Source organism: Bos mutus, chromosome 17 (genome assembly GCF_027580195.1).
Source record: "Bos mutus isolate GX-2022 chromosome 17, NWIPB_WYAK_1.1, whole genome shotgun sequence".
In the NCBI taxonomy this organism is placed as follows: domain Eukaryota; kingdom Metazoa; phylum Chordata; class Mammalia; order Artiodactyla; family Bovidae; genus Bos; species Bos mutus.
The window spans coordinates 6,895,720-6,910,403 of NC_091633.1; the positions used below are offsets into that span (position 1 = coordinate 6,895,720).

The 14,684-nt window shown below is 50.5% G+C and overlaps 1 protein-coding gene across 1 annotated transcript in view; it reads right to left on the reverse strand.

The window, feature by feature from the left end:
* Positions 1-14,684, reverse strand: part of MYO18B (myosin XVIIIB) — a 233,065-nt gene that overhangs the window by 29,206 nt on the left and 189,175 nt on the right. The window contains exon 40 of the mRNA XM_070385941.1: positions 5,741-5,871. Coding sequence (XP_070242042.1) covers positions 5,741-5,871 — 131 coding nt within the window. The remainder of the gene's footprint in view (positions 1-5,740; positions 5,872-14,684) is intronic.

Genomic DNA, 14,684 nt, shown 5'->3' on the forward strand with positions numbered 1-14,684 from the left:
CTGGGCAAGAACAGATGGGGCTGTCGGCTGATGCACGAGTCATGAGCGTTCTCTGAGCCTAGGGGAACAGCTTAAAGTGTTCTCCACTAATCTAAGGAGGCTGATGCCCTAGTCTAAGTTATAGCGCAAGGGCACCCGTGCTGGCGAGCATGCGCTGAAACGCTGCCGCACCGGCCTCCTGGCTTTCTGAGCACGTAGCCACGTTTCCAGCCTGGAAGGCCTGTTACACTCGGATCTAATTCCCAACATGGGGAAATGTGACTTTTCATAATTTGAACAAGTCTCTCAAAGAGCCTCACCTCCAGCTGAAGCATCGCTCTGTCTCTCTCCAAGGGTGGGTTTGAATCCTAATTGAGAGCTCAGTTCAGAGATGTACCTGGACCAATCCCTCAGGCTCCAATCAACACTGCCGTCCCCTGGCTATGAGGCAATTATGAGGGGCGTGCAGGGCGGAGCTGCCGGGGAAGAGCGCCTGCAGCACCCAGCTTGCGCGGGGCCCTGCTCTGGATGGCAGCTCTCCACCCCAGGGTCCCGCACACTTCTTTTTCTCGTTGATAACCAATTTAACTGCAGTGACCAGACAGCATGACTTGGATGGTCTTAAGAAGTGTTGAGCCTTCTTTCTGGGCGATTTTTCCCGTTTCCTCCCACGCCTACGTCATTACTGAAACCCACGCTCCGTGGGAGTTATAAGACAGAGAGGCCAAGGCAGCTGAGGATTAGGAGATGCTTCCCAGGAAGCATCCTGGGCTCAGGGAGGCTTCACAGGCTCGCAGCCTGCGCCCAGAGGGGCCTGCGTGTGGTGCAGCTTTGCTGTGACTGCCGTGAAATTCCGAATCCATTCTGAACGAACGGGTATATCTTTCCTTTTCTCCTTTGCTTTTTGCTTCTCTTCTTTTCACAGCTATTTGTAAGGCCTCCTCAGACAACCGTTTTGCCTTTTTGTATTTCTTTTTCTTGGGGATGGTCTTGATCCCTGCCTCCTGTACAATGTCATGAACCTCTGTCCATAGTTCTTCAGGCACCCAATCAGATCTAATCCCTTGAATCTATTTCTCACTTCCACTGTATAATAGTAAAGGATTTGATTTAGGTCATACCTGAATGGTCTAGTGATTTTCCCTACTTTCTTCAATTTAGGTCTGATTTTGGGAATAAGGAGTTCATGATCTGAGCCACAGTCAGCTCCCGGTCTTGTTTTTGCAGACTGTATAGAGCTTCTCCATCTTTGGCTGCAAAGAATGTAATCAATCTGATTTCGGTATTGACAATCTGGTGATGGAAGAGGGTGCTTGCTACGACCAGTGCATTCTCTTGGCAAAACTCTGTTAGCCTTTGCCCTGCTTCATTCTGTACTCCAAGGCCAAATTTGCCTGTTACTCCAGGTATTTCTTGACTTCCTACTTTTGCATTCCAGTCCCCTATAATGAGAAGGACATCTTTTGGGGGTGTTAGTTCTAGAAGGTCTTGTAGGTCTTCCTAAAGCCATTCAACTTCAGCTTCTTCAGCATTACTGGTCAGGGCATAGACTTGGATTACTGTGATACAGAACGGTTTGCCTTGGAAATGAACAGAGATCATTCTGTTGTTTTTGTGACTGTATCCAAGTACTGCATTTTGGACTCTTGTTGACTATGATGGCTACTCCATGTCTTCTAAGGGATTCTTGCCCACAGTAGTAGATATAATGGTCATCTGAGTTAAAAGATATACCCATGTGAATGCAGAGTTCCAAAGAATAGCAAGGAGAGATAAGAAAGCCTTCCTCAGCAATCAATGCAAAGAAATAGAGGAAAACAATAGAATGGGAAAGACTAGAGATCTCTTCAAGAAAATTAGAGATACCAAGGGAATATTTCAAGCAAAGATGGGCAAAATAAAGGAAAGAAATGGTATGGACCTAACAGAAGCAGAAGATACTAAGAAGAGGTGGCAAGAATACACAGAAGAACTATACAAAAAAGATCTTCATGACCCAGATAATCATGATGGTGTGATCACTCACCTAGAGCCAGACATCCTGGAATGCAAAGTCAAGTGGGCCTTAGGAAACATCACTACAAACAAAGCTAATGGAGGTGATGGAATTCCAGTTGAGCTATTTCAAATCCTGAAAGACGATGCTGTGAAAGTGCTGCACTCAATATGTCAGCAAATTTGGAAAACTCAGCAGTGGCCACAGAACTGGAAAAGGTCAGTTTTCACTCCAATCCCAAAAAAAGGCAATGCCAAAGAATGCTCAAACTACCACACAATTGCACTCATCTCACATGCTATCAAAGTAATGCTCAAAATTCTCCAAGCCAGGCTTCAACAGTATGTGAACCGTGAACTTCCACATGTTCAAGGTGGATTTAGAAAAGGAACCAGAGATCAAATTGCCGACATCTGCTGGATCATCAAAAAAGCAAGAGAGTTCTAGGAAAAAATCTACTTCTGCTTTATTAACTATGCCAAAGCCTTTAACTGTGTGGATCACACCAAACTGTGGAAAATTCTTAAAGAGATGGGAATACCAGACCACCTGACCTGCCTCCTGAGAAATCTGTGTGCAGGTCAAGAAGCAACAGAACTGGACATGGAACAACAGACTCTTTCCAAATCAGGAAAGGAGTACGTCAAGGCTGTATACTGTCACTCTGATAATTTAACTTACATGCAGAGTACATCATGAGAAACGCTGGGCTGGATGAAGCACAAGCTGGGATCAAGATTGCCAGGAGAAATATTAATAACCTCAGATATGCAGATGACACTACCCTTATGGTAGAAAGCAAAGAAGAACTAAAGAGCATCTTGATGAAAGTGAAAGAGGAGAGTGAAAAAGTTGGTTTAAAACTCAACATTCAGAACACTAAGATCATGGCATCTGGTCCCAAGACTTCATGGCAAATAGATGGGGAAACAATGGAAATAGTGAGAGACTTTATTTTGGGGGGCTCCAAAATCACTGCAGATGGTGACTGCAGCCATGAAATTAAAAGATGTTTGCTCCTTGGAAGAAAAGTTATGACCAACCTAGACAACATATTAAAAAGCAGAGACATTACTTTGCCAACAAAAGTCCGTCTAGTCAAAGCTATGGTTTTTCCAGTAGTCACGTCATCGATTTTAGAGTTGGACTATAAAGAAAGCTGAGCACCGAAGAATTAATGCTTTTTAACTGTGGTGTTGAAGAAGACTCTTGAGAGTTCCTTGGCCTGCTAGGAGGTCCAACCAGTCCATCCTAAAGGAAATCAGTCTTGAATATTCATTGGAAGGACTGATGCTGAAGCTGAAACTCCAATACTTTGGCCACCTGATGCGAAGAGCTGACTCATTTGAAAAGACCCTGATGCTGGGAAAGACTGAAGGCAGGAGGAGAAGGGGACTACAGAGGATGAGATGGTTGGATGGCATCACCGAGTCAATGGACATGAGTTTGAGCAAGGTCTGGGAGTTAGTAATGAAAGGGAAGCCTGGTGTGCTGCAGTCCATGGGGTCTCAAAGAGTTGGACATGACCAAGCGACTGAACTGAACTGATTCTGAACAAAAAGCCCCAGGTTCTCATTCCTCCGTGGACTCATGGGTTATGCTGCTGATCCTGCCTGGAGTCCTGGGGTGCTTCATGAGGACACAGTGGGCCACTTCAAAAGGCGAAGAAAGGTGGGAAAGAGGGAAGGAAGAAGAGCAGGAGACTTTTGCTCTTTCCCATTCATCTCACTTGGGCAGGCTGTTTACTTCCAGAACACTCCTTGTCAGCCCTGACTCACTTTTCTCCGGAGCTCCTGCCTCTGGCTCCTTCTTTCAGCCCGGGTTTCAGTTCAATTCTTCCTCTCAGAGAGGCCAGGTGTACCCCTGCTATTCATCAAAGCATCGTGTTCTCTGTCTTTGTAACTCCTACTGTAGTCTAGTGTTCCATTCACCAGTCTGCCCGCTATACTCACGGGCAGGGACACACACACACACACACATACACACACACGGAATGTGGGCTCCACAGAGGCAGAGGCCTGTGCTCTCCTCCCTCTCTACTCCTCAGGAATTTAACTTCTGCCTGTCCCCGGGCAAGTTATTCAATCTCCCTGTGTCTCTAGGACAGAGACACATGATGACAAGAAGCAAGCTGACTGAGACAAACGCCCAGCTCAGTGTGGCGTGGAACAGGTAGAGCCAATCACAGGGATGAATGAATGAAACTGATGATGGCTGAGCCCCGCCAAGTACACGGGCCTGTGCCAGGGTTGGATTTTTTCACTTACTTCTTATTATCAACCCCTCTTACAGATGAAGAGACTGAGGCTCAGAGAGGTTGAATAACTGGAGGAAAGTAAAAGTGTTAGGTCGCTCAGTCATGCCTGATTCTTTGCGACCCCAATGACTGTAGCCAACCAGGCCCCTTTGTCCAGGGCATTCTCCAGATAAGAACACAGGTGGTAGCTGGTAAGTTGTGTCGGGCTCTTTAAACCCCATGGACTGTAGCCTGCCAGGCTCCATTGTCCATGGGACTCTCCAAGCAAGAATACTAGACTGGGTTGCCATTTCCTTCTCTAGGGGATCTTTCCCATCCAGGAATTGAACCCATGTCTCCTGCATCGCAGGCAGATTCTTTACCATCTGAGCCAGCTAGTTGACAAACTTAAACCCCTGGTTCAAGTTTGAAATGAATCCCCAGATCCCTGATTGGAAATCGGGCTGGATGAAAGGCAGCACCTGCGCCCTCCCCAGGCCGCCCCCTCTTGCAGCTGCAAGTATCCCACGCACGGCCTGGGCTCATCCAGATCCAAGACGCCATTTTTTCACACCGGGGGTCCTGTGACCATCTCGCCCCTCACACTGTCCTGAACACAGGCTGTTTCACAGGTTGTTGTCCCTGGTTCCCTGTCACACCTTCCCAGCCTGTCCCTGTACCTCCAAGAACAGACTCTCTGCCTCTTTTCAGTCTTGTTATTTTTAGAACTTTTACTGTTTATTAGAAAAGCAATCTACTTCTGTGCAAGTAAAAATGGTTTAAAAGTTTTGCTCATTTGTAAAAACCTCCAATACTTGTATATACAGTCATTAATTCCCTTTATAATTAATGCAAAAGCTCTAGCATTTCCATTAATGGAGAAGCCAGCCCAAGCACGGAGTGGGTAGTATTGACGCCAGGGGTTTGTAATTACAGACGCTGGTCCTGTCATGACTCTAATAAAACTGGTGGGGGGGGGGGGACGGGGACCCTGAATGTGACCATGAGCTGGGAGGCTGCTGCAGGATCAGGATTTGCCATTTTACCAGCAATTTCACAGCTTTGCACATTAGTGGGCGTCATAGAAATCCTCAGGATATTGGCGTGGAAGCGATTTTCGCACAAACTGAGGATTTTTTAGATAAAGCCCTTCATTTAGAGGCCAGAACATGGTAAATCCATTGGGTCTGTATCACACTGATGTTGAAAATGAACACCTTCACGGGGGAGTCGGCAGAAGTCCGCCTCTGAGCAGCGGTCACCAGCCCAGGACCACAGCAAGGACGGTACCACCAGCGGGGAGCATCCCGCCTCTGCTCGCCTGAGCCAGCCAGTTATCCTCCCACCCACAGTGCGCCTGAATCCCCGGGCCCCCAGACTGGAGAGGGGAGCCCTGCCCACTGAAGACCGCAGAGCCCCCAGGGCACAGCCCCCCGCCGTGCCCAGCCCTGCCTGCCCCTCGAAGGCACCTCTCTGTGTCGCTGTCGCAGCCCCCCGTCGGCCCCGCCCCGCCTGCCCCTCGCAGGCACCTCTCTGTGTCGCTGTCACTGGATGCCACCTCCTCCAAGGCTGCCTGCAGGTCGGCGATCCGTCGGATGGACGTCTCCAGGTCAGTCTGCAGGGTCTGTCGTATTGCGGCGAGCTCCTCCACGTACTTCTCCTGGGGACAGAGACCACAACACACGTTGGCCCTGGGCGAGACCCCCACTCACTTACAAGAGCTCTGGGGAGGAGCCTGGTGTTCACCGGGACCCTGTGACATGGTGGGTACCCACGAGGGGCTCTCCCTAAGGAAGGGCTCATGGAGCCTCAGACAGATGCTACAGATTTCAGAGGAGGAAATAGATGCCTCAGGAGCTCACACACACCAGAAATGCTAGACCCAGCCTGTGCGACCCCACACAGAACGCCCTAGATGGATGGCAGACGTAAGACTCAGTGATGTTTCCCAGGAGAGCCGCTGAGGCTGGTTCTGGAGGCTGAGTCCCGCCCCGGGGTGGATGTGGAGCGGGAGGTTGCGGGGAGGGCAGAAGAGTGGGTCCCTTTCAACTCTGCCACCCAGGCTCCCTCAGCCCTCCCGATACCCTCAAAGGCAGCACGGGCAAAGACAGAAACCCCAGTGGGGCTCCCTCTGGAGCTGGCCAGCACCACTGATGTGTACTGAGACCTTTCCATGCCCAGTGCTTCGTTCAGCGTTTTGGGCTCCTGCCCTCACTCTCTGCTCACGAGCCTGGCACGCGGCTCTATCACTGTCCCCATTTCGCAGATGAAGAGCTGAGGCCTGGGGGAGGCCTGAATGGAACTCGAGCTGGAACTGAGGTGGGTGCAGCAGACTCCACCTGTGCTGATCCAGTTACTTTCCGCCCTAATCGGATTTTATCCAGACTCTATGGAAAGCCTCTGACTGCCATGTGTAACGTTTTCCACACACGGCTCCCCGTTTGCACAATGACTGTCAGCTGAGGGTGAGTCTGCCCTCCGGGGGACACTGTGTAGAGGCGTTGCTGGTTGTGACATGGGGGTCTGGTGGCCTCTCGCAGAGCAGAGGCCAAAGGTGCTTTCCAGCATCCTCAGTTCACAGAGCAGCCCCACCACTGAGGACCGATTACCTCACAAGAGTGTCACCAGCATCCAGCCTGAGAAACTCTGGGTTCAACCCAGAGACCCACCTTCTGGGAGCTAATCCTAGCGGGGGGAAGAGTCAAAAGGCAGAGCAGGGCTTCCCTTCTGGTCCAGAGGTTAAGACTCTGCCTGCCAACGCAGGGGACACGAGTTCGACTCCTGGTCTGGGAAGATCCCACACGCCACAGGGCAACTAAGCCCGTGTGTCACAACTACTGAGCCTGCGAGTCACGACTACTGAAGTCTGTGCACCTAGAGACTGCGCTCTGCAACCAGAGAGGCCACCGCAATTAGACGCTCATGCACTGCAACTAGAGAAAGCCAGTATGCAGCAGTGAAGACCCAGTGCAACCAACGATAAAATAAATAATAAACATTAAAAAGGGGGGGGGTGCAGAGCAAGGCCCTGGACCCGAGGACGCTTGGAATGGAGCTACTGATGGCACCGAGAGCCCGAGAGCCGCCCCGCCGCCCAGCCACGGGGACTGGTAGGGAAACCGCGATGCAGTGCGTCGCTCTGATGCTCAGACAGAAGCCAACACGAGCAATCAGGGTGGCGCCAGCGGGGAACCCTTCTCAAAATAATGTCAAGCAAGCAGAAAAGAACAGAAAATATGATGCCCAGGTCTCCATGCAAACAGCACATGTGCAGCTGGGAAAGCAGTGGAGAGCTGAGAATATTTACAAATAGGAGCAAAGGTGGGTGAGGGATAGGATTTTCCTTCAAGCTGCTCTTAGGTCAAGTTTCTTTTTGACTGTTGTCTTAGACAACAGGTATATATCAACTGATGAGAGCGTGAAGGGTGAAAATATAAGGACTCTGGGTCCATTTAAGTACGGCTCTCAGCTCCCCCTGAGACTCACCAACAGTACAGCCCTTCTCTGAGCCTGGGATGGCTTTTATTTTGCAGATGAGGAAACTGAGGCCAGGGAAGTCACTTGGGGCAGCAAGGGGAAAACCTCTGGTCTGCCTCGCTCACTGGCCAGTGATCTTTCTGGGGCTCTGTCTGCCTGCCCCTGGGAAAGCCAGCGAGGCCCAGGGCTCCCTTTGCAGGGACACATTCAGATCCCTGTAGCAGGCCAGCCAGTCCATCCACAGTATTGTAAGTCTGTGCCTTTTCCCTGATTGTGTGTCTTTTTCAATTTGAGAGAGAGAGTGAGCAAAGACTGAGGAAGCCGAAGGGTCAAGCCCAGCTGACGAGGGAAGGGGCGGCGTGGAGAGGTGGGGGGTGCGCACAGGGGCTGGTGGAACACCACGGCTGATTGAAACTGCCAGCTGTGAAATCCCCAGCTCGGTGCTGATGAGGTGAGAGGCGGTCTGAGGCGGGGGCCCCCAGGCAGGAGGCTGGCGGACTGTCAGAGGAAATAACACACTGTGGGGCGGTGAGGGGGTGCTTGTCAGCTCGTCGAGACACCGGGAAGACGGCTGGGCGCACAATCCCAGGAGACTGCAGGGGCGTCGCCCGAGCTCAGCTCCTCGCTAGTGGGCCAGGATGACAGCGTCCCTGGGAGGCGAGGGGACGAGGCATCAGTGTGTTTCTAAGACACAGACATGCTACCCAACGGCCCCGTCAGGGCCGTGCCAGGCACGTCAGGCATGCCAGGCACCTCAGGGCCATGCCAGGCACGTGGTGAATGTTCCTTTTAGAGATGAGGAGACTGAGCACCAGAGCAGCAAAAAGACCTGCCCACGGTCACACAGTCAAGAGACCACAAAGTCAGGCAGCTGGGTCTTGGGTTCTCAGGTGAGGCCCCTGTGCCATGTGAGCCAAGCGAGAGGAGCCCAGACGTCCCCTCCCAGTTGTGCTTGGGTGACCTTGGCCCATGCCAACATCATGCAGAGAAGGCCCTCCAACCTTGACCTGCAGGGGCCCTCCTGGAGGACAGGGACGGTGTAGGTGCTGGGTCTTAGGGACGGGGAGCTCTGGGCTGGGACTAAGCAGCTCAGCAGAGGAAATGGGGACCTGAGGTGGGTCCGATCTGCATTATCATGATCATGAAAGTAGGCTCTGGAGCCAGGATGCCTGGGTTCAAATCCAAGCTCTCCCACCCACAGGCTGTGTGACCTTCAGCGAGTTACTCAACCTCTCTGATCCCCATGGGTAAGATGGAGGCAGCAGCGGCCCCTGCACAGGGCTGCTGTGAGCACAGAATGAGCGTGGCAGAGAGGAAAGGCCTGGCCAGCAGAGGCGTTACTATCTTTTAGTTCTGAGAGAACAAGCAGCAACCGGGTGGGTGTCCCTGCAGCACTGAGGTGGTCCGCCAAGGTCACACAGAGAATAAGGAGGCTGGAATGCAGGCCTCTGAAAGCTTTTCACCATCTGCAGAGGAGAAGCAGGGGGCAGAAAGCACGGGCAGCTTAAAGAGTGAGTTAGCTAGACAGCAAGAAGAGTCGAAGTTAGCTAGACAGCAAGGAGAGTCGAGAACAAGAAAACCATCCACAGACAGATGAGGCAGGTGGTTCCAGGGACCTGCCGCTACCCCCTCACTCTCCATCACACCCCTTGCCCTCTGGGCTCCACCCTCTGGGCTCCACCCTCCAATTTGCCTGGGGATGCACATCACGCTCTGGAGAAGGCGATGGCACTCCACTCCAGTACTCTTGCCTGGAGAATCCCATGGATGGAGGAGCCTGGTAGGCTGCAGTCCACGGGGTCGCTAGGAGTCAGACACGACCGAGAGACTTCACTTTTACTTTTCACTTTCATGCATTGGAGAAGGAAATGGCGACCCACTCCAGTGTTCTTGCCTGGAGAATCCCAGGGATGGGGGAACCTGGTGGGCTGCCATCTATGACTGAAGCGACTTAGCAGCAGCAACAGCAGCACATCACGCTCAGCAGAAACCTCCCAAGAAGACGGATTTGGGAAATTCAGAGTCTGTGTAATTAGCAATCAGCACACCTTTCCTGCTTCAGCTCAAAAACCAGGTAGTCCGCTGATTGCAGAGACCAAGTCATTAGGTGAAGTGGATGCGGCGGCCCCACCAGTTTTGGAGGCAGACAAAACAAGCCCATGCCAGAGACAGCTCGAGAGACACGGGAGGGGGGGCACCAGGAGAAGAGGGCATGAGGGAGGGCTGGGCCTTCTTCCACCTCCCCGACCAGCGATCGGTCAGGACTGCCGCTACACAAATGAGGTTGCGTTTTGAAGCCAAGGGTAAGCTTGTGGTCTTCTTGTGTTTTTCTCTTTAGGGACATGGGGCAGGAAGAAGCTGGAGGAAAAACTAGGTTACAAAACGACTTAGACAGTAAGATGTATACAGCAGAAACCCACTAACGAATAGCCCATGTCCATATTGCTCTGTAGCTGGAACACAGCGATGCGTGCCCGGTGGCTTCCGTCGCGTCTGACTCTTCGCGACCCTATGGACTGCAGCCCGCCAGGTTCCTCTGTCCATGGGGTTCTCCAGGCAAGAACACTGGAGTGGGTTGCCATTTCCTCCTCCAGGGCATCTTCCCGACCCAGGGATTGAACCTGCTTTAGCAGGCTGGTTCTTTGCCACTAGCACCACCTGGGAGTGATACATACACTGTAATAGACATAAAACACTAACATAAAGTACATATTCATTATATATATGTTGGTATGTATATATGCATATTACATATCATTCGTTCAATAAACATTTTTTGAGCATGAACTATGTGCCAGCACTGATCCAGGTGCAGGAGATATAGACAAAATCCTAACTTCTACAGAGCATCATTCTTCTAGGGCCCTAATCTACCTGTATTGCTGAGTCTAGAACAGAGCAGGCAACTCAAGATGTCTTAGGACTGAGTGATGGTGTTACTGCATGACTGTAAGAGGTGAGTCAAGGAGGGACAGGGTGCTACTCGTTTAGCTGTACACAACACACACCATGCATACAGACATCACCAGACCACGTGGTATGCATATGTGCTGGCCACCCTTGCATCATGTGAGAGACTCATCAACTCTTGTTAAACGCCCAAGCTGCTCCCCCTGGAACACGCTGTGTGGAGCTGCTCATGTAGGGAGCAGTTCATACAATAATTAGTGGCTGCAATTAACATCGTCTCCTCTTGTGAGGTTCAATTAGAGGCTAATATTTAAAACCATCGTTTGCTTCCTCTTCCCAGGGCATCTCCACCTTCATAGGCCCCTCTTCTGTCTGCAGACACACGGGACTCTCATATGTCACTTTCTGCGGCTCTGGAGGTTGCCTTGTTCACCTTCGGAGGTATCCCACAAGGCTTCCCAAAGTTAATTTTACCTAGTTTATAGCATGGGCTTCCCTGGTGACTCAGATGGTAAAGAATCCACCTGCAATACAGGAAACCTGGATTCGATCCCTGGGCTGAGAAGATCCCCTGGGGAAGGGCATGGAAACCCACTCTAGTATTCCTGGCTGGAGAATCCCGTGGACAGAGGAGCCTGGTGGGCTACAGTCCATGGGGTCACAGAGTTGGACATGACTGAGCGACTGAGCACAGCACAGCGCAGTTTATAGTATAGAGCAGACTATCTGGAAACATCCCCAAGCCCTGATGAGAAATCATCTCGTTATTCGGTTTTGATGTGCTAAAGACAAATAGAAACTTTATTTACAGAGCCTGGTGTTAAGAAAATTATACACACATACATAAGCTGTAGAAACATATACAAATGCATGTTTACATAATGCATGCATATAGTATATGAAAACATAAATATATAAAAATGTGTATATGTGTGAATGTGTGTGCACATGTGTATTTATAGATACACACACAAGTATTCCCAGTCTGACACACAGCATGTAGTTAACAAGTATCTGTGAATAAGTAATAAATGAACTCATTTATTTCTGTCTCTCACCTGGGCAGGCATGGTGCTAAGTGTCTGAAAAACCTTCTCTCACATCATCTTTATAAGAACCCTCGGAGTCATATACAATAGAAACCCATAAAAAGTAACCCGAGAATACTACCACAAAGTCCCAGCGGAATTACTGCCTCTGTGGGGTGAGGTGCGAGGAACCACAGTTTCACTTAAATTGTGCAAAGGTCGAGTGCCAGGGAGGGAGGGCCCCGTGGGTAGTGTCCTGGCGAGAGCTCCCAAGCCATGATGGCAATGGAGTGAGCACTGGCAGGAAGTGCTCAGTCCCACTCTGATAAAGAGCTGGGGCACCCCTTAGAAAACCCCAAATGACGCGTCAGATTCCCTTATTTAAGACTGAGGGTGGTGGTCCAGTGGTTCAGAATCCGCCTTCCAATGCAGGGGACGTAGGTTCGATCCCTGGTTGGGGAACTAAGCTCCCACCTGCCACTGGGCAACTAAGCCCATGTGCCACGACTAACGAAGCCCCGTGTACCACAGCTACTGAGCCCGCACGCTCTAGAGCCCACCCTCCGCAACAGGAGAGGCTCATGCAAGGCTGAAAAGGAGTCCAAGCTCCCCCTGGAAGCAGGCCTAGGGAGAAGCTGGTTGTCACTAGGCAATACTCTCTCTTCAAAACAGTCCTGCAAGTTTTTTTACTGTATTTTAATGATGCGACAGACACAGAGTGACTCGTCAGAGATCCCAAAGTCACCCAGCTGGACAGTGACGCACAGGTTCAAGCTCAGGCCTGCCTGTTTCCAAAGGGGCAGGAAATTATCTCACAAGCCGTCCCGTCCTTTTCTTCGCCTGCGGCAGGCACGTCTAATGCATCGCAGGCAACGTGGGGCCCGAGTCCACTCTCTGAACCGCCCAGCTAAGTGCTTCTCCCCAGGGCTGCCCTCTGCTCCATCTGCCAGCATCAACTGGAACTGCCAACCCTGCCAACACTTCAAATAACCTCAATCGTCCTGGAAACGCCTCCTGAATCCTCAAAAAAGAAACTTATTATTAGTTGGTTGGGGTAGGGGGTATTTCTCCTTGAAACTGATGGGTGCTCTATGGGACCGAGGGAAGCTGAAGCCCACCACACCTAGGAAGCCGCCCTGGTGGGCGGGGAGGGGGAGATGCCAACGCTACCACCGTGGGAGCAGCGGGAGAAGCACTGGCCTTAGGACAAGGTGAACCTAAAGCGCCGTGTGACTGCTCAAGAGCCACCAACCCTTTCTGACTTCCAGGCTCTCATTTGTAAAAATGACAGTATTATTCCACGATAAACAGTATTGCGAGGAACAAGTGAAATAGTGTAAAACTGCGTACAGCTCGTATACCTGATACCGTGGCTCGTACTTGATACGTAACAAACGCTCCCGTTTCCTTCTTTCCAAGTGAAGACTTTGAAAATATGAAACCTGCAGGGACTGTATAGTGAGGATAGCCTCATTTTTCAGAAAATGAATTCTATGAACATGATGCTTTTTTTGTTGAAGTCAGAAGGATTTAATGTAATGCCTCCAAGGAAGCCTGTATCAGTCAGGAAGATAGAAATCACTCTAGATCATTCAACCAGAGGAATTTAATATAGGGAATTGGTTTTCCAGGTGATGGGGAAGATGAGAAGCCAGAAGACATTAGCAACAGCAGGAAGGTACCGCTCACCCAGGGCTGGAAGGAAAAGGCAAGAAGTCAGGCAACGGCAGGGCTGCCCAGTGGGCGCTGCTGTCAGGGAGGAGGGTCCCTCACAGGACACGGGCTTACGGAGGCTGAGCTGCGGCCAGGCCTGCCCCCTCCTCAAGGCAGTGTGAGAGAGGGAGAACACCTTGGTTCTTCTCCTCCTCTTCCCTTTCTATTGTCTGCCACTGCCTTCCACTGGCTGAACCTACCAGAAGGCAAGCCGGGAAAACAGCTTCCTGTGGTTCAGAGCAGAGAAGGGGCGAGAATGAATCTGAGAGGACACAGGAGAATTACCGGTACAGAGCACGAAAGCATCTGGGCTACATCCCAGGCTTCGTTATTAAAGACAGACGAGGGTGTTTTCAGTCTGTAAAAAAAAAAAAACTCATCCAACTGTATACTTTTGCGATTTGCACACTTCTCTACTTGCATATTTCAAGGACGACACTGCAATAAATCCAGAATTATGAGTGCCAAGTGTTACAACCAAATGCTAGATTACAACCTCCAGTCTGTGTTAGTTATTTATTGCTACATAACAAATTGCCTCAACACCTAGTCGTTCTGAAATATCAAATATCATTCATTATCTCTCATGGTTTTCTGTGGGCCAGGATTTCAGAGGTGGCTTATCTATGTGGTTCTGATTCATGGTCTAAGGGAGGATGAATAAGGCCCCTAAAGATGCCCACATCCTAATCCCCAAAACATGTGAATATGTTGGATCTGGATGGCAAGGGGAATTTTGCAGATGTCACTAAATCAAAAATCTTGAGATGAGGGATTATCCTGGATTCTGTGGATATTCTGGGTGGGCCCTAATTGTAACCAAAAGGGTCCTTATATAAGGGAGGCAAGGGGGATCCTTGGGGAAGAAAGCAGTGATGTAATGATGGAATCCCTGATCGGAGTGATGCAGACAGGAACCAAGAAATGCTGGCTGCCCCTACAAGCTGGAGGATGCAAGGAGCGGGTCATTCCCTGGGGCTTCTAGAAGGAGCTAGGCCTCTTTTCACCTTGACTTAAACCCCGTGAGACTCATTTTGGACTTCTGACCTTATCATTAACAGAGAATAAACGGTGTCATTTTAAAGCTATGAAGTTTGTAGTAATTTGCTGCAACGGTGATGAGAAACTCATACAGGTTTTATCATGATGTTCTAGTGAAGATGTCAGCCAGGGCTACGCTGGTCTGAAGACCTCCCTGAAGCTGGAGAGTCCTTCCCAAGAAAGTTCACCGACAAGGCTATCAGCTGGAGGCCTCAGCCATGAGGGCTCCGCTGAGCTGCTTGAGTGTCCGCATGATGTGGTGGCTGCTGGGTTTACCAGAGCAAGTGATCCAAGGGAGAGCAAG